At 42.0% G+C, this 23807-nt stretch overlaps 2 protein-coding genes across 2 annotated transcripts; one reads left to right on the top strand and one right to left on the bottom strand.

Annotated features, from left to right (window-relative positions):
* Nucleotides 1–4019: 4019 nt before the first annotated feature.
* Nucleotides 4020–11458, top strand: LOC134535163 (transmembrane protease serine 11D-like). Its single transcript, XM_063374150.1, has 7 exons — nucleotides 4020–4093; nucleotides 6145–6242; nucleotides 6713–6801; nucleotides 7997–8123; nucleotides 8666–8782; nucleotides 9378–9533; nucleotides 11186–11458. Exons 1-7 carry the CDS (start codon nucleotides 4054–4056, stop codon nucleotides 11339–11341), a joined length of 783 nt encoding a protein of 260 aa, XP_063230220.1. The 5' UTR covers nucleotides 4020–4053; the 3' UTR covers nucleotides 11342–11458.
* Nucleotides 11459–13592: 2134 nt separating this feature from the next.
* LOC134535164 (coiled-coil domain-containing protein 12) lies at nucleotides 13593–19067 on the bottom strand. Its single transcript, XM_063374151.1, has 3 exons — nucleotides 18768–19067; nucleotides 16559–16697; nucleotides 13593–14920 (listed from the first exon to the last, which is right to left on the bottom strand). The coding sequence occupies exons 1-3, from the start codon at nucleotides 18920–18922 to the stop codon at nucleotides 14717–14719; spliced, it is 498 nt and encodes a 165-aa protein (XP_063230221.1). The 5' UTR covers nucleotides 18923–19067; the 3' UTR covers nucleotides 13593–14716.
* Between the last annotated feature and the right edge of the window lie 4740 nt (nucleotides 19068–23807).

Here is a 23807-nt window from a genome sequence, read left to right as displayed (position 1 = left end):
CTGTTTTTACGGTAATAGTTAGTATTATCAAAAATTGTTTCTGCCCCCTGAGTCAGGGACAGCTGCAGGAAGACTCCTTGGATGGCTCTCATACAAAGAAAGAATGCAGCTGCGAAACATGACATGAAGTCTCCCTTCACACTGAGACACTGCTAGTGTGCTGGTAGAAACGTGCCACACCGTGGTTACATAAAACCAAACAGAGCTACTCACATTGAGTGGCACATTCATGCCATCAATGACCAGGGTTCGTGCACACATTGGTACGTCTTCAATCAAGCCACTGAGCAATGGCAGAATCTAATTTCCACAATGAAAGGTTTATTTTAGAAGTGCGGGAGGGAATCGTAGTCTGACACATGGCTGCAAAGGAATGCTGAGAGAGTTAAAAAAAAGAAGTAATTGTTATGCTATTGCTCAACAAAGAATTGGATGAATCATCTTATGTTTTTATGGTATTTCTTTTGATTTAGCAAAAACAATGCACTTTCCTCCTTCAGATAAAATTTTATTCTAGCGATTGGAAATTTGGCGGAGTGGCATGAGACAATTCTTGCAAGTTTTCCTAACACACCACGCATCTGCACTGTGGCGCATTATGAGTGGCCCAGCGTGAAAGGAGCCCAAAAAGTCCGAGATAGACGTGGAATATTTAACAATATATGGTCTCAAATACTGTTGCTTATTAGTTTCAAACAACTTTTAATGAAAGAAAACTTAACAAATAAAAAAATTATTTATGTTAACTTAAATATAATTTGGTTTGGAAGGAGTTATCACCGCCATTCCCACCTGCAAATGTGATACCAACATCCTGGCATTGACTTAAATGTATGAGTGATGAGTCTGTATAAAATAAGCTCTGAGTCAATATTAATCTTGGAGGCCCTGTAATTAAGGCCCGATGACCATTTAACTGAGAGACAAATGAAGAAATGATCTTGGTAGGCACTTCTTGATTAAGCATATCGATTCAGTTATTGTTTTAAAATCGTATATGCCGCAATAGCTTTAAAAGTTGAAATTATTTTTACACGATTGCATGAAACATAGTTGGTTTCTTTGTGAACTTCACACATACATTCCTGAATAATTTAGTAGCACCTGGCGCTGTCTATCGTGCCACACACTACACGCTGGGTGTACGACAAACTTTATTTATGGTTTACGAGAGACGGCCCAAATGACGGGAGATTATGGCGATGGGATCCGTGCTCTCATTTCCCCGCAGCCATCGTATCTGAGACGTCGTTGTGACGGTGGCGAGCAAAGGAACAATGCTTGACCTGCTGGTCGTCTCGGCCCACGCTGATTGGCGCGTGACTCGGGCCCCTACCCACGCGCCAGCTCATTGGCCGGTTAACTACCGGTTAATCACCCTTGTTCCAGAACCTCGCTACACTGCGTTTCAGCTTATCTGAGCACCGTGAACACCTCTTAGAACCCATTTCACTAATCAGCAACACTTCAAAGTATCAAACTACAACTTTTAAGGTAACTAGGCAACTTTAGGCAGGTATAAGTGTCGTAAGTGTTCGTAACAGTGGCAAAGCACTCTAGCTGCTGCCGCACGTACCGTGTCGACGCTCACGAGTTGCGTAGTTCTGCCGCTGTATGGCGTGGCAGTCGTTCGGCCGCCATTTTGAGTGTCAGTTTAACCAAATATTGTAATAGGATATACAATATTTGGTTTAACACACATGTTGCGGAATACGAGTAAGCGAGAAATGTTCTTTAAATGAGTCAAACGGTCTTACGATTTGGCTTAGTAATTTGTTTTTTTTTGTCAACAGTTGTAGACTAGTTTTGACTTTTAAAGCTCTAATAGGAATGATAGGCAAAACTGTCCCTTGGTTCAACAGCTGGCCATTTTTAATATAATCGCCAACAAATACACGGTTAGAATGATTACGTTTATTATAAATTTAAAAAAAGAAAAGTTATAACATTTGAAAAGCAATAGAATTTATTTTTAAATAGTTTGTGTCTGTAAAGTACTCTGAACAATCGAAGAAAAAAACTACTAAAAATTTTATTTTAGTATGTAAAAAACACTAAAATGAACAATAGGCCTACTACTTACCCGATGAAGTCATCCCCTTCTACCTTTGTCTATGCATGAATGACTGATGGAATACTTGCCACTGTTGCCAATATGTTCAAATTAAATTCCTACCTCTTTTAATTTTTTTTTGTGACCGTACCTAAGTACCTTAGGAACACCACGCTTTTTCCTTATTTTCTACTTCAACTATGTTTAAATGTTAATAATATTTTTTATAATTATTTTGTAAACATTTTTTTTTTCTTTTGGTTCATAGGAGCTGGAAAGGGAGAGTAAAGAAAATAAACTGTATAAATTGAGTTATATATCGATGTCAAGTTTAGAAATCTGAAAACAGCGGCTTAGTTTTCCAGGTTTGAATTTGTATTTCGTGAATACAACTGATAAGTAGACAAGTACAATAGCTAAAAGCTGCCATTAAAGATGTATCAAACCCTTGCGGAAAAAAAAAGGACGATGGGTAAAATTTATTTACTGTCATCAATATTATTAGAGGAAAAAGTACTTCCCAACAGTTTCCGAATTCCCAACAATATGTCTACAGATGCATCATTGACCACATAATTCTTTTTTTATAAATTTTTTGACGTGACAACGTCTAATAAATCGATGAACGCCGGCTGCACGCACGAAAAAGTGTCCCATAACGCACATTGTCCCGTTACGCGGTGTCCCGTTACGCTCATTGTACGCTTGCGTCGCATCTCTCTTCCACTCGATTGGAACAACCATCGATTTGACTTTTTCGAGGCACATTTAACTTGAAACACTCCCACTCGTTTCCTACGTTTCCTATCATTAACAGAATAACACAGATTGGAAGAAGTTAAATAGCAATTATGTATAAAAGGTATAGTTAAAATAATCTGTTCGTATTAATGAGTGCAAATAAAAGTAAATTTATCAATTAAATTGTAGATTTCATTTCACTCCTTTGTATCCATACAAAATAGTGATAATTCAATAAAAATGATTCAATTTTATTCATAAAAGTATGCAATCATTTCCATAGGCGTGCCCAGAAATTTCCATTAGGGGGGGCCCTGCTAAATTTTTAAATCAGAAGCTGAATTTAGAATGATAAATAGCCTAAATACATTCACTCATTGCCGTGTTTATATTTTTGTGCAGTATCAACGAGATATGTTTACTAGTTAATATTTATATCCGTATAATTTAAAAATTCTTGAAAATATGTTTTTTTTCTCCATAGACAATGTTTAAAGGGTACTTTCACATTTCCCCCCCTCAAATTTTCCAATAGCTTGATCCAGATCTACCTTGAAATGAACTTGTTTTTAGAGAATGCAAAAACAGCAATTCAGACAACAGAACTTTAACAAACCTCTTAAAAAAAATTTTTTGCTTGGCCATTTTAAAGGACCTCGTGTTTTAAATAAACTAAGGCGGCTGTATTTCCAGAACGATAAAATGTTTAAAAATATTGTTCATTAGCACGCTGCAACACTGAAAAACAGTTTTGAGTGTCACAGTGCCAGGAATATACGAATATTAACGAACGCATTAGAGAAAATGCCGATCTGAGTGATTACATTAGGGGGGGCCATGGCCCACTTGGCCCCCCCTGTAGGCACGCCTATGATCATTTCATCAATGTTTTGTTATTACTATCGTCCGTAAACCGACTTTACAGACAACCAATTTTTTTATTATTTCAAGGCTACAATCGTTTATAAACATCCAACTTGTTGAACAAATCTAGCTGTGCTAGTGACGTCGTAACCCTCCAACTTTATTGGACACAACATGTACGAAGGTGTAGGAAGCGATAATAATTTGACAGTGTGACAGGGCGTTGCAACCTTCTATAAAGCCATCATGCGTGGCTTGCGAACGAGCACGCGATAGTTGAGGCACGCAGTACGATGTTCGCGGGAGGCGATGCCGTAACAACAGCGCCCGTGCGCTACCGCGGCGTGCAACTGCCAATTGCTGGCAGTCTCGCCGTAACCGCTACGTGCGCTAAGATGTCTGCGCTGTTGCTGGCATTGTTGGCGCTAGGCCGAGGTGAGTAGGCCCACACCCCGCCCATCAAAGCTTATCATTGGGTTCGAACATTGCAACCAGTTCATTCAGGATGCCCAAGTTTTCATGAACACCCAGAAAAACCCGGGAATGGTATATGGCATATCCGTCAGGCCCCGATTCCGGACAGATAGCGCTCCGTGCAGATTATCTTCAACCGCCCCCTTTCCTATTCCAACTACCCAAAAGCACCATAAAATTTTACAAATTCCAGCTTATTTATTATCATTTTTAAAACAGCACATGTTGCTACTAAATAATAAGGTTTTTCAAAGACATAAGCTGTTAGTCCTTATTTAAATTTAATAAATAGTTGTTGCAGTTTTAACTACCGAAAAAAAAAAGCGTTATAGTAGCTATACTGTATATTGTTAAACGAGTTTTAAATCTATTTCGAAAGTATTTGGTTTAAGGTGTAATATTTTTAAGCACACTGCAATAGTTAGTATTGTTACGATTTACCGCGGGTTCGTAAAGGATAGCCCAATTAAAGATTTTATTACACACACAGTTTTATTGATGGCCACTATTTATGTCACTTACAATTAATATTATAAAATTGCCAAATAATCAATTGCACTTAAAAATGTTGCTTCCCCAGTCACTCGTTTCTTACAATCCACACACCTCACTGGGCCGCACCTCAGCACCCCTCGTGGTCCTCCGTCGCCGCCAACGCACTTCCCCTTCGCCGAGATCCCACTCGACGCTTCGCTCGGAACTTCGCAGCACCCGCGACACTATCGCCTGGAACTGAACTCTTCGCTCAGGGACTTCGCCGCTCTATCGCCCGGAAACTCCGCCGCGGGAAAACTACCGACTCCACTCACTCACTCACTCCCTGCCCTGGAACCTTCGTTCAAGGACTTCGCCACTCTGCCGCACCTGCGGCACTATTGCCCCGGAAGCTCCGCCGTGGGAAGGCACCCGCCTGAACTCTCTTCTCAAATTAGACTCCTCAGCCGGCGTCCCGGGCACACACACACACATATATATATGTGCCCAGTCACCTTCCAGAACTCCCGAGCGCGGCCGGGGCCAGTCGCGTCATTCCGTGCCGACCCAACGGCAGAAATCTCTCGAAACACGTGTCGGCGGCTCACGTAACTCCGCAGCTGTCAGGTTTCAGTTACGTGTCAAAGGCAGGGCGCCGCGCGGGGAGTGAAGAGAAGGAGGGGGGGTAAGCGTCAATCCTTGTTATCTTCCAGGCGGCAGCCGCCAGCCAGCTCTGCACCTGCACGTGTCCCGGCCTTGCTCACGTTCGTAACAGTATTAACTAACCTTCCCCTGTAATCTGTCCATGGCAGTACTCTATTGTAAAAAATGAAATTTTTTTGATTTTTTTTCGCACCTCAAATCCTTCCACCCTTCAAAAACTGACACTCTGGGCATTACCTAGTTAGCCTTATGACCGTTAAATTACATTAACAACTAAGCATTTTAAGTGTTTTATTTTACTCTATTTCATAGGAAGTACTCACTATGTTATCCAGTTGATGTCATAGGCTAGGTACCTGGCATGTACAATCATCCCAAACCACCAATTTTCATGGCTTGTTCTTCCCTGCAGACGAACCTTTCAAATGAACGACCACACACTTACCGTAAACAGTGATGACTGTGTTTTATTACTAAGGGACTGTCTAACAGGTTTAATTTGTACGTACTGGTTTCAAAGGGAGTACATAGAGAAGACTCACTGGCTCGCGGCAAAATACGCTGTGTTTTCCCACTTGTGACAGTTTGGGTTTGACAATGCCATGATAGGAACCCCAAGTCGCCTTGGTGGCAGGCGATCAATATGATCACTCCCCCACATGAGCCTCTCCAATGCAACAGTACAGAAGGTGGCACTGGTATGTTTTATGAGAGGTTTTTGGAAAAGGTGAGGGGGGGGGGGGGGGGGGGAGAAAAGTTTACACAAGTGTTTGATGGTGATGTTAAGAAGGCAATGAAGTATCAAGTTTAGAGGTAGGTACAGTCCAGTCATGTTTAATTATCTGTATCTGCACGTTTCTCCATGTTTCAAACAGTTCCCACCGGAGTGCAGTCATTACTGGCCAAGACAGACAACCTCGAACAGAAAGAGACGACCATCAGGAATGCTAGGTTTGGAGATGTTACGTTCATGGTGAGTCATTCATCAGTAATGAGATAAGCATGTTAAAGTTGAGCGTATTATTTTAGCTCACTTGGCGTGTTCCATCACATAGTGGATTACCAAATTTCTAATGAATCCAAGTAAATACAAGAAGTTTCAAATTCCACTTACTGGTTTTCAAATGTTTGCCAGTAACACCTGATGCGTGAACTTAACGGCATTACAAGATGTTAAAAAAATGTACATATACATTTTTTCCACAATGATACGGTCCTTGCTGTGACTGTAGGGTCTTAATGTGTCATTAATACAGGCATAAGGTTGATCTCCCAGATGTTAGTGGGCTTCTGAGAAACTTGAGACATGGTCAATGTTGGGAAAGAAAATGACACCTCACCAATCACGTTTGACAGAAACATCCGTGCACTTATGAGAACACACCAAGAGGGTAGACATCTGACGGAGTGGACTGAGCTCAGCTGCAGGCTGTCGTGTTGCAGGTGTGGATGGGGGAAGAGGAGGAGACAAGGTGCGGAGCCGCCGTGATCTCGGACACGTGGGCGGTCACCGTCGCCTCCTGTGCCCTGCGGTACGAAGTTACATCCCCCACAGCTCAGCTCTAACAGCAATGTCGAGCCAGTCTTGAGATCTGCTATCTATCACACGAGGCAGGGGAATCAAAATGTTTTTTTTATGTGCTCCTAAACAAGCCTTGCACCTTGCTTGCAAGGGCATAGTCAGGTGGGGTCATTACTCCCCCCCCCCCCCCGTCCTTTTTCAATAAGAATGCATCCCATTAGCCAGCTTGGCAAGGTCACTTCAAGACATCAAGTAAGTGTTCCACAGTTGGGCTGTGTTCTCAGACCAAACAACTTCTCCACTCCACATTTCCTAGGCAAGATCAAATACTGTGCGTCGATTAAAATATTAAAATTGTGCAGATAAAAACTTGTTTCCTACACCCGGAGCTCGCTAGTGATCTAAGACTTGGACTAATTGTTATTTACAGCGTGGTTTGAATGTTACTTTTGTAGACTAAATAGTATTTTTCTATATGGGTTTAAATTTGATGTGTCAATTGCAAGGGGCACTTCATTTATTTATGTTATCACAAGTCTTGTGACGGTTTACATCGTATCTTTCAGTATGCCAAAAATGATATGAATGAATGACTTAAGCCACGCTGTGAATCCTTCCATTACACATTGGCTCCTATGCATGAATACTACTTTGCTGTGTTCTATAATTTAAGTTAATATTAAGTGTCTTTAGTATGTAGTTTAAACACCCATGCTTCACACTTAAAATGACTCAAGTATGACTCAGTTTACAACCATTACTTTAAACATGTTATGGGACATAAAGTCATGATCAGTGGTAAACAGTGCAAGGATCTACCTTTCATAAGGGAAACTTTTTATCTAAGAATTCCAGGGTTTGAAGATGTTCTGAAGGGTCATCAGAAAGCCTAAAAATGAGTTTTCTAGCAATATCTTTTCAAAAAATATCCATGAAAGGGTGCCCAGGCTTTTTGCTTCCTTGGGGGATATTCCATTACACCCAGACCCCCAGAAACAGGTCCGTCCAAAATATTTTCTTGTAACTTCCGTCGGTCCCCCCCTCTTACACAAATCCTGGCTACGCCCAAGCTCGCTTGGAGGGCATTCAGAATCTGGCAAATATGCATGTATACGAAATAACTTTGTGAATGAATAAAGATATCATTTTAAAACATTGTCCCAGGCGACTAACAACTGCACAGTCAAACGAATCTTGTTGAACAGGCATCTAGCCGGGGAAGCAAACATCATAGCCGCGACGAAGAACGGCTCGCACACCATCCACCGCATCGCCGTTGTTGTGGTGCACCACAGCTTCTCGGAGATGGAAGGCAACATTGCGCTCGTGCAGGTGTGAACTCACTGCTACTCTCTCTTCACGCCCACACGCAATGTCAGCTCTCTGGAGGTCAAACCTTTACAAGTGGTCTGCATCCTCAAAGTGCTTACGTATATGTGTGTTATAAAGTTAGCTGAATTTCCTGCCTATTGCATGGAGTGCAAATTAATAAATGCATATCATGCAAAACCACGCGACATCAATTAAAAACATTGTGCTGGCTTTGTATCAGCCACCACCCTCTGCCGGGTAAGACCCAACCTAGGGTAGCCATCTACCAGTCTTCATATGTCGTCAAATCGAAAGATTGTGCAAGGGATTTGAAAAGCATTTGTTCTGTGGAACACTACTGCCACAAAACCTGAGCCATTACCAATATTTAATTCAATTATTCTTGAAGAAATATTCAGCACATATTTAATGTCCATTATATCCAACAGCATGTGCACAAAACACAAAGATTTGAAGCTAAACTATTTACCAATGCGTTGGTTACACTGCCACACTTATTTACCATCAGTGCACGTTATGTTGAACATGTTTTCTGCCAACAGGTGAAAGATCCGTTCTCTGCTAACAGAAACGTGCGGACCGTAGAACTTCCGCTACAAGACGAGGACCTCTCTGCCAGCACAAAGGCCGTCGTCATTGCGCGTAGGGTCGCAGCGCTGGTGAGCTCTCGGGTGATTGTGTGTGTGTGTGTCTGTGTGTGGAGGTGTAGACGTGTGTGTGTGTGTGTGTGTGTGTGTGGAGGTGTAGGGGTGTGTGTCCAGGGGCCTGACGTCACAGGGACTAAGCTGTGTGCGACTCGTATTGCTTGTCACTGGCTCAGGGTTTGCTGCGATGTGTATAGAGATGTTCATAAATTACAGGGGAAATTTCACTGTTTCACAAATGTTTGCCAATTAATTTTTTTTTTGTTTCAAGCCAAATATGATTTGATGAAAATTTTAACGTATTTATGCAACATGTTAAGATGATAATTCTTTAAATTTCCTTTTATGTTGGGATGGCCAATATTTATTTTGATAAATACAAAACCTCACTTATGGTCATATTTACTTAGTTTTACTCCACATTATGATTTTAAAAGACACAATTTTGTTGTAAAAAAAAAATTAACACCATTGTGAATTGGTTTTTATACTATCTTCAGAAAACAAACAACATTTATATAAATAAAACCAGTAACTCCAAAATGTTCCATTTTGTAAACGGAACTGAGGAATAAATCTCGCGTCTGTGAAGGCAGTGTGTGCCCGACAGGACGAGGCCAACAGCAGCTCCGGGGGCGACCTGAAGTGCTTGTCCGTGGACCTGGAGTCCCAGGAGGCGTGCGAGGGCAGCCCCGTGTACTCGGGCTCCTTCGCCGTCACCGCCGACATGATCTGCGCGCAGAGGAGCGCCAACGCTGCCTACAAGGTGCGCCACCTGGCTCCGGTCACCAGCTTGCACGGACCATTGCCGGTACATCGGAGCATGCACGTAGAGCTCGGAATAAATTGAGAAATCAGATGGGAACAACCTGTTCACCAGAGCAGACTAAGCAATCCAAGACTACTTAATCCTGTTCTCTTCTCTACGAAAATTAAAAAAGGGTTAGTTAAATTGGTAAGGTGCATTTAGTTTAGACAGCCTTTTACATTCCTTCTTATGCAAATTTTAACGTATTTATGCAACATGTTAAGACTATAATTCTTTAAATTTCCTCTATGTTGGGATGGCCAATATTTATTTTGATTAATACTAAACCTGACCTGACTTGTGTCATATTTACTTAGTTTCAATCCACGTTATGATTATAAAAGTGTTTAAGTATGATAAATGTCTACATCCATAGAGACATTTTGCTGTGTGTGGAAATACTCTGTAATCTGTAATTGTGATGTTTATAACATTGATAAGAACTTAATATTCTTCAGTATTTTAAATTATTGAACAAATTTATTTATATTTTAGGTGCCAAATAAACAGAACTTTATTTTAAAAAAACTGTGAAAATATACGCTCACACTTGAGATTAACATTACATCAGTTAATCAACTCTTTTAATAAACTGAATAATTTACTTAAAATTGGTCAAGACAAACACAATTAAGAAAACTGTAAGAATTAGCTACCGCTTGAAAGCTAACAAGACAATTTTAAACAGTTTTACAAAAAAACTTAATGGTTTAACAAACATCAATCAATCTTGTAACAGCAATTTAAAGGATTTTATTAAGGACACATTACTGGTTTGTTCAGTTTTCCACATCCAACGTTCTCAATAAAGGTACAGCAGCAATGTGGATCTTCTGCCTTCTGCCTCGCGAAAGTCTCTTAGGATGAACGACTATTCATGCTCTCTGATATAAGAACTGCCGTAGTCTAATTTCGGCTCAAACACAGAAGTTCTGTGGCGACAAACTTAAAATTCCTGAAGCTTAGTTAAATCCTCTTCTACTAGTTTAGACTATTCAATGAGTTCTGACAACACGTTCATTTTCTTCCATATAACTATTTCACATATCTCTATAGTTTGAACTGGAATATATGTACAGCTTTATAGTTCTTGAAGAATAAATCATAAATCCAAAATGTTCGTTCAGTCCTGTTAAGATATTTCTTGAGTCAATCTTGTCAAATTTATTCAAGTATTCCAAAATACATACACCGTCACAACAATTGTCGCACAACACAATAAATTCTGAAGTATGTTTGGCCGATACAATAAAAATATTCACAACTTTCGACCACGTCAGTGGCGAGAACTTACATATAACGTGTCTTATTTGAAGGTTAAAACTAGCCTCCCCCTTCCTAACAGTAAATAGAATGTGCAGTAACTCTGTGGCTGTTTGCTGCTGACCAATCGCACCGTCCTTCTCAATTTTACATTACGTTCAAAATAGTTCATTATCATTAAAATTATACTATCATTTGTGCTCCTTTGCAGTTTTTTTTTTTTTTTTTTTTTTGGCTTCACCAATTGTTCATCGGAAAAGGCGAATAGCGTCCCGGCCTCGGAGCAAGCTACTATCTCGCGCTGACACGGTTAGAAAGGTCCACCGCACGCACCGGAAACTGCGCAGGAAGAGCTGGGCAGCGCCATGGTGGTACGCAGCCGGCGCCGGGCCAAGCTGGTGGGCCTGCTGGGCTGGGTGCACCACACGGGCCCGCGGGCCGTCGCCGTCTACACCCGCCTCGCCGCCTACCGCCTCTGGGTCCACCTCAAGACGGGGGCGTAGCCCCGGCCGCCAGACATCGCCACCCCCTCCCCTTCCCTTCCCTACCAAGAAACACGAGTTTACGAGAATAATAGTTATTAAAATGTGTCAAACCGATGTAAAAAAATTTTTTTTTTTCCAACTTTCCTCTCCCCGAGTTGGTAAATACATACGTCCAAAGAATTATTCCAGCCTAGTGATACTAAATGGTGCGAGTCCTTACGCAACAGCGCATTTATCTGCGGCTGACCCGAGGAACCAGTTGCATGGGCGTAGATCGCATGGGGGGCCAGGGGGGGGGGAGGCCCTCCCTGGAAAAAAGAAGCCCCTCACACGGACAGCCTGCCTGCATTTGCGAAAGCGTGACCGCGAAACGGGTTTGATGTAAAAACTACGTCTCGTGGAAAACTTTCTGTACATTTGAAAGTTTTCAGCTTATTGTATGCACTTATGCCAAAATATGGGCAGCATGCAACATACGAGCACAGCGTCCAGAGATGACTCGTGTCGGTTAAACCCGATTGCCAAACTCTTGGGCCGCGCTGGCCCCCTTGGAGATTTCCGTAGGCCCCCCCCCCCCCCCCCCCCCTGCGAATCCTACAGATCTGCGTCCCTGACTGGTTGTTCACCTGTGCGATCTAACGATTGAGTAACAGAGAAGCCATGTTTAAGTGGTGGCAGTGTGTGCCTGGCCGAAGGATTCTTGTCATCCACCGTGCTTATTGAAGACAGTTCATTCCTCGCTCCTAGTAAACACAGCACACACTAGCTAGTTGAAGGATGGGTGAACAGCTTTGTTCGTGGCCGTCACAAGCACAAACTCAGAGTCCAAGCGGTCTCACCCGAAATAGTCAGGGTGGTCCGTAACTTTACCATCACCAATGCATAATCAACAGAGTAATACTTTGTTATGTATATTTTAAAGTCTACTTTTTTTTTTTGACATAATCTTAGTGCCTCTCCAGCTCTTTGATAATAAAACCTTGCCTCCTGATGAGCACATTACAAAATACTGTCGAATACCTTTTTTTTTTTAAAAAAAAGCATAATGGAAAATTAAACCGTACTAACGTGATATTGTGACCAAAATTAGAATCCACAGTAAATAAATAAAAAAATAATAATTATAATTTGAAACTGTACGGAGAGAATTACATATATTTAACTATACACAGCTAAATAGTTCTAAAAACTTTCAAATCACACAGACATAATTCGAGGGTATCATACCAGAAGGGCGGATCAACACTTTTTGCAATATCGAGATAATTGACGTAAGGGTATCTAATAATGTGATAAATGTTGTGGCAGAAGGGCGCAAGGTCAATGTGATTAGATTAGGTGGTGGTGAACTATTACATTATGGCATATAAGAAAAGGAAATCAGGTCATGCTAGATGGGCGTATGTGCATAATCCCCTGTAAACTTGCATTTTCGTTGATACGCCCTTCTGGTATGATGCCCTCGAATGTTAGGCACATTCACACAATCTTGTGCCAAAATTTTTTTTAAGAAATAATAGAAATACAAATTTTTACAATTTAGGTATACAGTAAGTCCTCGGTTTACGTCGGGGTTACGTTCCTGAAAACCGCGACGTAAATAGAAACGACGCAAAATGAGCCATGTTTCATGCCACCGGCCGACCACGGCCCAAGGTCGGCCGGAAGCGCTGGCATACAGACGTGACAACGGGCAATTTTATCAGCAAATGACAACCGACAGCGTGGGAAACAAGTCCAACTAGTACTTCTCAGCTTTATAGAATGGTTATTTAACCAGCTGCTTTATTACCTTTATTGATTGAAATATAAAAACAGATATATAGTCGTTTGGAAGACATCTTATGAAGAAAAAATCATAAATTGCAGTGAGCTGATACTGTAGGCCTACTACAAACGCATTTAATCACGATAAAGTTAACAACGGCACGTTTAAAACTCCGGCCAACTCAATGATATCATAGCGTCTGAAGTGTAGAGCTGTAGCAAACCGTATGTATTCGTTACTGAGTAACGGGTGTGGCATCTAGTAACGAGTAACGAAAGGTTACACACGAATGCATTTCGTTACTCGCATTTTTCGTATGTTTTACGCATGCGCGCGCTTATTCGTTACAAAGAACAATGTTTGTTTATTAAGAAAAGTATAATTTGGAAATTCGTCGTCCAAGTTTTTTACTGTTTATTAAAGGTATTGTGTGTGTAGACAAAGTTTGAGATTGGAACAGAAACGTAAGAAAGTATTTTTTACAAATTATAAATATGTATGTTTTTGTTTTTTATTATCGCGTATTTTCACGTTTATTGTTCTTATCTTAAAAGAGATATAATAAAGCTGCTCTAATGAGATTTTATTGTTTCTTGGTTAACAAAAGCTGTTAATTATCAAATACTTTTCATTGTTTATATTCGGTTTATTATTATTTACGCGACGTCATACTATACGCGTACGAAATACGACTCGATTCGTTGCTGTTACATAACATAGCATGTTATGCGGTATCAGAAGTAACGAGTAACGATACGATAGTAACGAGTACTAATTGTTATAGTAACGAATACATACGGGTACACTTTTTTTAGTTACTTTTACACCTCTACTGAAGTGCCAAGGAGTTGGACGAAAAGGGGTAGGAGAAAATGCTGTGTCGTTGCGGGAAGTAGATAACACTTCTACGTGCGAGATACGTGGGTGGCCGAGCGGGCGGGCTGGTAGTATTGCATCACCGCGCGGAGAGCAGGAAGCGTCCCTCATGATGTATGATAAGATAAGGCGGTGAACGTGTAGCTTACGCTACATAGCATAAATTAACTACCGAAGGAAACAAAGAATTATAAACGAATTATATACGGTGTTTTGGTTAAAATAAAGATTTACGGTCATTGTAAACGACGTTATTGTGAATCGGCGACAACTTAAATTGAAACATGAGTACTCAAACATTAGCGACGTTAATCCGAAACGACGTAAATCGGTACGACGTAAATAGAGGACTTACTGTATCTATAAATTACAACAGCAGACCCATGAAAACTTTGCAGTCATGTGGTGTACTCGTGCTGTTAAGCCAGACCAGTGGCGTAGCCAGGATTTGTGTATGGGGGAGGGGGTGTTAAGAAGCATGCCCCCCCCTTCCCGTATTAAAGCGGGGGGGTGTCGGGGGGTCCTCCCCCGAGAAATTTTTTAGATTTTAAGGTATAAAATAGTGCTATTTTAGCAGTTTTTAGTACTTAAATTTAAATATTGTAATGGTAAAATTTTTTTTATTAATTTTAATATGAAATTCGTTTGAGTGATGAAAAAGAAATTAATTAAAGATTTGTTGCTAAGAGGGGGAGTTTGAACCCTTGGCTATGCCCCTGAGTCAGACACATGAAGCGAGAGAGGACGGCTCAGTCCTCGTCCACATCCAGCTCCCGGGCGGCGCTGGCGCCCGCGCTCACGGCCGTGCCCAGGTCCTCCTGGCCGCTGCGCAGCCGCTCCCGGATCAGCTCCGCGATGGCCCTCTGCGTGCGGCGCTCCAGGCGCTCCAGCTTGCGCGCCACGTCCCGCTTCAGGTCCCAGTCCAGCTTGCGCGGCGCCAGGTTGCTGATGTCCTGCCCCGCACACACGCACGCACCCCCAGAGCTCGCCCCGTGCCGTGCCACGTCTTTCATCCTCATTGCCTTTGGTCCCCCGGTTAGTCCAAGTAGACAACGTTTAACTGTGTTAATTTTTCTATGGTATTCCTATTGAAACTATTTCATGTTTCGAATTCCGACAACACTGCAAATCCGATAGGACCCTCGCCCACAACACCTACGATGTCAGAGAGTCACGTGGTCCAATCAGCGACCAGTGACTGTCGGGTACACAATTTAGGGCATTCAAACGCCATACATGTTTGAAACATGAATACCAGGAATTTTTGTTACAAAACCTAGTTTTTTTTTATCGTAGTAAATGGCAAGTGTGCTTATTTAAGGATTATATATTTTTTTATTACACATATTACCTGGGTTATCTGAATTTTCCACTGTTCGGATTGCCTTTTAATCCCAGTTAGCCCAAGTAGACAAGGTTTAACTGTGCTAATTTTTCTTTGGTATTCCTTTTAAAACTATCTGATGTTTGGAATTCCGACAACACTGCAAATCCGATGGGCTGTTGTCCTGAAGGTGCCGGATTCACGACCTTGCACTGTACTAAGGCAAACTTTCACCGTACTAAAGCAACCCTCAACACTTATTAAATATTGATGAGGGTTTTCCTTCAGTTTCACAAAACATTTCAATACGAAATTACGGACACTGATATCACAGTTTCCTGCATGCAGAACATGGTCAGCTTTTAAGTATACATACTGATAACCATAAAGTAAATCTGCTCCATCACGTAAGACGTGAAGCCACTCACTTGATCCTTGGCGTTACATTGCTTGGCCACATGCCATCTAATAATAGTGTTGGTGCCATTTTAAGAGGAAAATATGTAACAAGAACAATAAAAAAATACTGGTTTCGTTCAGCTACCTCAAGATCTGCAGCCAGAACCTTTTACCTGAGTAAAAATTTTTGAACAAAAAAAAAATTACAAGCCTAAACCATATCTGTAGTCATATTTTGAGGACCGTTAATTTTTTTTTGGTATTCACAAACATGCTGCTAATAATCACATACATTTAGTAGTACAGTTTTAAGACTGGACTGATCTTTTGTGAGAAAGGAAGGAATGGTGTGTGTGTGTGTGTGTGGGGGGGGGGGGAATCCCACAGACCCTCCCCCTGACCAAGGCCTTTGCTCTCTTTCCGATAATGAATGACTCAACAAACAGCCAATGGGCGGGGAGGCAGGATGAAGAGGGCACGATCTTTCTGCCCACTGCACCCTGGTAGAAAGATGACAGGAAGGGTTGGTGACATAAGAGCAGTCACACAAGACGAACCTGTCGTACAACGAACAGCAGCTTTAGTATCTTCTAACTTTCAATAAAATCCTCACCTTATACGCCAGAGTTGTCAATAGTTGACTGGCGGAAGACAGGCAATGGTTAAGTTGAATTTTGAACAGTTACTGAACCGAAATGATGACCATCAGGATACGATTTAAAAAATTTTCAAACTACCTGGAACGGTCTTCCGAGTCAGAATCCCAGAGGGCACGAGAACATTCTGAACTGTGGAGCGTGGCCGAGCGATCCAGAGAGCGAGAGCGTGTCGCTCCTGGTCACAACAGCGGTCGGGGGGGCAGGCTCACCAGCTGCTCGATGACGACCCGGGAGTGAGCCGCCTCCAGCTGGGCCTTCACCTCGCCGGCCACGTCCCCCGGCTCGGCGTCCTCCACCACGTCCCCTTGCAGCGCCTCGTCCGCCGGCCGGTAGCTGCGGAACTTGGGCCTGCGGACACGTTACCCGGGGCGTTCCGGAGGTGCTGCCATCCATATCGTGGGCGTACAAGGAGAACCCTCCAAGCCCATGAGATATTTATATGAAAAAGTCCAGTTTAATGCGTTTCATGACAAGTATATTGTATGACAAGTATATTATTATGTTAGATTAAACATGTTTCACTACCGTATATATTTCACAATATTTTACAAACCCATATGAATATAAAAATCAATTTTTCTCATAATTGGCTAAAACATGTGTTTTCAGAATAATAATTTTTAGGCATGAACCTCCTGGTAGAGATGATTGTGAGTACTATACAAGTACACTGCTTACAAAGCGGACCCCTTAAATGGTTTGATATGGAATATGGAATTTACTTTGCATGGCCACTCAGTGAGACTACATATCGTGGGCGTACAAGGAAAACTCACTAAGTCCATATAATGAAATTATGAGAAAAATTGATTTTTATATTCATATGGGTTTGTAAAATATTGTAAAATATATACGGTAGTGAAACATGTTTTAATCTAACATAATAACATACTTGTCATATAATTATACTTGTCATGAAACACATTAAACTGGACTTTTCCATATGAATATCTCAGGGACTTTGTGGGTTTTCCTTGCACGCCCACGATATGTAGTCTCGCCGAGTGGCCATGCAAAGTAAATTCCATATTCCACATCAAACCACTTAAGGGGGTCCGCCGTGTAAGCGGTGTAATTGTATAGTACTCTCAACAATCTCTACCAGGTTCATGCCTAAAAATTATTCTGAAAACATATGTTTTAGTCATTTTCACTCTTTCGAAAATAGTTAAAAATAAAATCTGGGAACAGAACTACTCTCCCACCCTCAGCGTATCCTTAAATGTTTTTTTTAAAGAGACACCATTTGAATATCTTCAGCTGTTTTCAAATTAATTTTTTTTTTATCTGAAGCTCTGCACAACGGATGTGTGAACAGGTAGGCGGGGCCTTTACGAGTTAGAAACATGGAAGTAGTCCAACCGATAAATTTTAAAACTTTTATAACAAAACCTTTTTGGAAAAATTACAGCTAAGATAGGGTTTTACATCACAAAGATATGCACTAAGGCTTACAAGAACAGATATCCAAGATTATAGGGGGCTCCGAACTACTTGGGTATAGACTCAGTGCTGATAACTTTGTGTAATGCTGGGTCTTAGGACTGAACCTGCAACCTTTACCTTCAACATCGATGGCTAGAGGACCCTGCTGTGTCCTATTCCTCAGGAAGTCCCCTGTCCAATTTACCGCCCTACTGTCCTCTATCACCTTCTTGTGTGGCACCCTATCGAACAACTTCTAAAAAATCAATAAAAGATTGTGTCTGCCTGTTTGCCCTCATCCACTGCCTCCACCAAGTCCTCCAGAAATCCAGCCAACTGCATCTCACAGGAGAAACCCTTCCTAAAGCAGTGTTGCCTCTCATCCATCCATTCCAGCTCTCCAATTTTTCCTAACATACACCTCACTATCAGTTTTTCCATATCCTTCCCTGCACTCAATGTAAGGCTGAGGCCTATAATTTTTAGGTTTTGCCTTATCTCCACCTCCCTTGAAAATATGCACCAACCACTGCCTCCTTCCATTGCCTCGACAGCTGTCCCTCCTCCAGTATCTACAGATCTCCTTCCCTCCTAATCTGAGGTGGCCGATTCCTATCCCATTGGGACCAGCCGCCTTCCCCCCCCCCCCCCCCCTCTTTATCTTACCCACCTCCTCTATCTTTATTTCCAGGTCATTTTCTCCCCTTGGCTTCTCAATAGCCACATGTCTGTATAGAGAAAAATTAATATTGAACTAAATTTTAACATATTTTGAAAATTGTTATCTTTCAAAGCTATATAACTATGTACGTATTATTTGCTTGTAAATGTATATTTCAGTGCATCAATGTATCACTTCAGATTGTTGCATGTTTTAGAAATGTAAACTGTAAATATTTAAATGAGTAGTTCCATAGCCTTATGGTATCAACCAAAATCAAGGCTCAACGGAATTTATAAATAAATAATATACACATATTTATGTGAAAACACCTTGGAAGCGTTAGATCCGATTTGTTCACATTATCTAAATCTTCTTTCTGAGGGACATTATCATGTTTGCGTTTCAAGGCTTTTAAACGTTCTTTCCTTTTAAAAGCTTCGTCTTCTAACATGCCAACCTTCTCTTCACTTTTCATTATAGTCATTTAGCTAAAATTAAAGATTCAATAAAAAACTACACTTCAATCTGAACCATCAAAGTAATCTTGCCGTTATTTTGTAAACACAAGCGTCAACAAACCACAAAGTTCGCAACTATTATCATTGATTTGTCTCCTTGAAGAAGGTTTATATGAACAAATCTCACGTGGAAAATAAACATTCCCAACCATTTTTTTTTTTTGCAAAATAGAATATTGTAATTAAAATTGAAAAAAACAATTGTTGGTAAAGACAAAATATGATTATATGGGCCGAGAATATATTTTTAAACTATAACAAGTAATCATGAAACCAATTATATACTAAATATTTTTAGAAAATTTTGTTTATAAAAAAAATTTGAGAGTTTTGTAACACGTATTAAAACTCATATTAACTAATTAAAAACTTTTCATAACAAAAAACTACAAAACATATTTGCACCACTAGTGAAGTATACTGGGATTGGTTCGGAGAACTGTCTTTACCAATTGCAATTGGACAATAGGAATCCACCCTCTACCCATCTTAATTATTCGACAATCGATTGGATTTGATTTTGATGTACCTCCGGTGGCAGTAATGCTAAGTTCCCACCCTGTCAGCAGTAGCCTCTACTCGTGGAACACACTTGCACAGCCTATGCCAGTCAAGCATGAACCCAATATGCAAATAGCATACCCAGTGTTCTTTTTTTGGTTACAACAACTTATCATTTGTCGACGAAACAATTCAGTAATCACATAACGAAATTAATATAAACCCATTAATGCCCACAAAGAAAGTGCGATGTGAGTCATGTCCGTTGGCCCTCAAGGGCACTGTGCTTTAAAAAAGCCCTTAATTCCTATTGGGACCTTGGGATTTAATTACTTGTTACAATCATCTGAGTGTGTCACATAATTATAAGAAATGTAAATATTAACAGAAGGAGTATTTACAGTGACGCCGTCCCCGCTACCTCTGACTATTTAGACGTGATTTTTGCTCGGGTTTGTGATCTCAGGGAAGGTCCGGCCTTGTGGCTAGTGGTAGGGGTTAACGCAGTAGGGCCCCCCGAGCTGTTATGGCCACTCGGGACGCCTGAAGAATAACACAAAGTTTCTGGAAGATATTTGGTGAATTTAATACAGCACAGCCCAATACATGGTGCTGCCCGTTCTGGCCGTAACGGTTTGCCCGACGTGACTAGTCACATGCGCAGCTCACTTCCTCAGTGGCGGCTCTCGATTTTAATGCGCGTGAGGGGCGGACTTGTACACGTGATGCGATAGTTACAAAAATACACTCTGACATGACAAACGATATCTTGACGAACAATACACTTCACTATTACCTAACACTTAATAAACTGGGCTAGTGGCACGTAGGCCCGTGTCTCCGGTGACTCTACGTGATACCTAGATGTGTCCCAGGGACTGAATCGTTAATACATTTGGCGGCACAATGCCGTACAACGGTGATACATAAACCCTGACGTGACAGATAACACTTTGACGAGCAACTTGCCGTCGTCCGGGGTCTCGGGCTCGAGTCCCGGTGCGGTTCCTAGCGGGGGTGGCTGCTGTGACTGTAATGTGTCCGGATGGGCGCCAGACTAGCTCTGGTGTTAATCGGTAGGTGGGTCGTGGGGTCGATTGCCCTGCGTGGCCCACTAGGACCGTCGGCGATGTTGCGTGGGTTTAAGGGATTCCCTACTCGGCGGAGGTTGGGAATCGTAAGGTGAAATAATCATACGCTGAAATGAGACAATAAATGACGTGCGTCATTTATTCAGGCGACTGTGGCCTTGGTGTAACGTCGTTGGTTACACGTCACGTCGTACAACAGGTGACGTCACAAAAATACAAAACTACACAATTACACAATAACGAGTTTGAAAGCTACTCAATAAAAACGTGGCACAAGTTTACAAAGAAATGTTACACGAGGGTGCGTTGCACAAGTCTATGAATGTTACGTGGAGTTGCGTTGCACACGTTTACAAAAGAAATGTTGCACGAGGGTGCGTTACAAAGTCACTAAATATTCGTGTTAGCGTGGCACAAGGCGTTTCTGAGCCTGGTTACTCAACGAGGGGTGAGGGTGATTGGAGGCGGCCAATCCCGTAAATCTACGTATCGAGGCAGTGCTAGCGTCCACGAGCGTAGAGCGCGGACCGCGGCTAAATTCGCTCAAAGTTCCCTTACGGGGTGGTGTCAGTGCTGGAGCGACTGATATTAACCAAAGTTCTGTTCTTCGGGAGGCGGCCCGTACCGTATGCCGAACCTACCACGCAGACCAAGTGTGGAGCAGGGGGGGGGGGGTTTAAAGTTATGCGGCCGGATTAAGTCCTGGACCGAAAATTACGCACGGAGAGGTTATTAAAAAAGAGGTTTTAAGAAGTGACTATATTTACCAGAAGTGAACTTGGTGTGGACAAAGGATGATGTCTCTCCGTGGGACGTGCGTCCGCCCCGGTCCACGAGTCGCGCTGTACTGGCGTCATGTCATGGCGTCCGGCCGAGGCTCGGTGGCCCTCGCGCCAGGGTTGACCTCATTACATTAGTTTTTGATATGATATGTTAATAATAGAATTTAAAGGCGTTAAATTCTTACATTAAATATTAAAGCTGAATCAAGGTCATTTGTCCCTTTTACAAATTAAAGTTATTATATTTAGGAATTATTTCATTTAAATTTTATGTCACACCAGCGACTGTTCGTCTCTTGCCGGATTGCTCTGGTGGAGGTAATAACGTAACACGAGGGATGAATAATTATGTCATATGGTTTCATTGACTAATACAGGCAGAAGGCCGCCAGGGGAACACTCACACACGTATCGAAGTATTACACACGTGAGTGCCCGGGCACTCCTATGTCGCACTTTCGTCAACCGACTTTAAATTAATACGTAATACTGTTTAATAATCAGTGTTTGTTTTTATAACGTGGTTGATTGAAATGACGGTCTGTTTATATTGGTGGGGCCGGGTTCTACCTTGGTTGCTGGTGGCTCGCCTGACTCGGGTGGGCCATGGCTAGGGGCGCGTTCTTTTAGCGGGGTTGAATACTGGCGGTTGCAGGTCGGGCTTTAGGGTGGCCTTCGGTCGGACGACGTCAAACTATTTCACTACTACATAACACTTAATAAACTGGGCTAGTGGCACGTAGGCCCGTGTCTCCGGCGTCTCTACGTGATACCTAGATGTGTCCCAGGGACTGAATCGTTATTACGTTCGACGGCAAGCATCGCCTGCTGGCTGTCCCGTGCGGGCCAAAACTAAGTAGCCTGTAGGCTAAGTTGGGGCGTGAAGCGCCGACGTAAATTCTCGTAAACTTCCCACAGTACTTACGTATGACGTAGAACACTCATCTTGGAGCACTGATTTAATTAAGTTAAATACCTCATGGTAGATGGAGGCCGACCGCGGAACTGTACGTAAAATTTTGAAAAGATATTACACAATTGAAAACTACATGTCGGTGAAAGCAAAGGTTGATGGTTCCGCGTTGCGCGCAGGCTGCCGGCCTGTTGGAGCTCCTATAGGACACTGCTGGTGTCGCCGCGCGCGACCCCCCTCCCCCGCCAGCCCTCCTGCGGAAACGTGTGAATTTCGCGGGAAACTGAACCAGCCAGGTTCGGGACAAATCGCACAGTGAAACATGATTTTGCAAGGACTGAAATATTAATTGATGAAAAATAATGTTTAATAAAAACCTGGGGAAAAATATACTTAAAATAATTTGTTGTAGTGCGGCGGACACCCGACCGGATCCTTCCGCCGGCGCAGCACTCGTTGCATGGCGTTCGCCTCGTCGCACGGACTACACTTTGCTGCGTGCACGAGCGCGTTCGGTGCACACGCTTTTGCGAGACGTTGATAAGGCATAGCGGTCTATGCGACATAGAGGAGCATTGGCGGTCGGCGTCAACAGGAAATAACAAACAGTTGCTGACTTGATCCACATTTTAAAACTAATTATTTACTTAATAATTAAATACACCATTTTTTGGGTCCTTAGCCATCTATTTGTACTACAGTAGTTAAATATGAAATAAAAGTAATGTTTTTAGTCTATAAGTTTTCATGTAAAATTATTATTATTATTTTTTAATGGTTTTGGCTCAGAGTAGGACTATTTCTTCTGCTGCACCATTACCATCTGGCAGTCTTCATCAAATCGTGGCCAGGGGCGGACACTCTGTTCCATGGGGAGCATTAAATCTAATGCAATTGATCTTTTCATTTTGGAAATAATAATTAATTAACCCTAAACACTAGGTCACTTTGCGATGTAGGGTCTAACATGACTGTTATTAACTTTACCTTGCCACCTGCTGCTGACAGCAGAGCCCGAACCATGGTTATATTTGCAAACTTATGGGATTGGCCCCCTACAATCACACTTTCATTGAGACTGCCGCTAAGTGCAGTAGCGGATCCAGGGGGGGGGGGCTAAGGGGCTCAAGCCCCCTCCAAAAGCATCTGGGTTCACTATTGTTTTAGTGTTTGCCTTGATAAAGCCTAGCTTCAGCTGGGTCAAGCCCCTCCCAAACCAAAATCCTGGATCCGCCACTGGTTAAGTGTAGTGTATTAGTGCAATGTGTATTTATTTCTTGCTTAAGGCTCAACAGCATAACTTGTTCGCATGAGCTACAACTGTAAAATAATATATGTGAATAAAACTATGTTTCTTGAAATTTTCTTCAGATATTTACCAATCATTATCAATAATAGTCAGGAATAAGATAATCATGCTCCAGAGGGACTGGGCACTTGTAAAGCAGCTAGTTATATATATGTATATATATATTGAGTAATTTACAGCCTATGAGCCTAGTGTTTCACTCTGGAGCTGATGATCCACTAACAACTGCCGTCGTCCGGGTTCTCGTGTTCGAGG

The sequence above is a fragment of the Bacillus rossius genome, chromosome 8, assembly GCF_032445375.1.
Source record: "Bacillus rossius redtenbacheri isolate Brsri chromosome 8, Brsri_v3, whole genome shotgun sequence".
Classification (NCBI taxonomy): Eukaryota; Metazoa; Arthropoda; class Insecta; order Phasmatodea; family Bacillidae; genus Bacillus; species Bacillus rossius.
The sequence above is the reverse complement of the archived record's forward strand: the minus strand, read 5'-3'. Positions and strand labels throughout refer to the sequence as shown.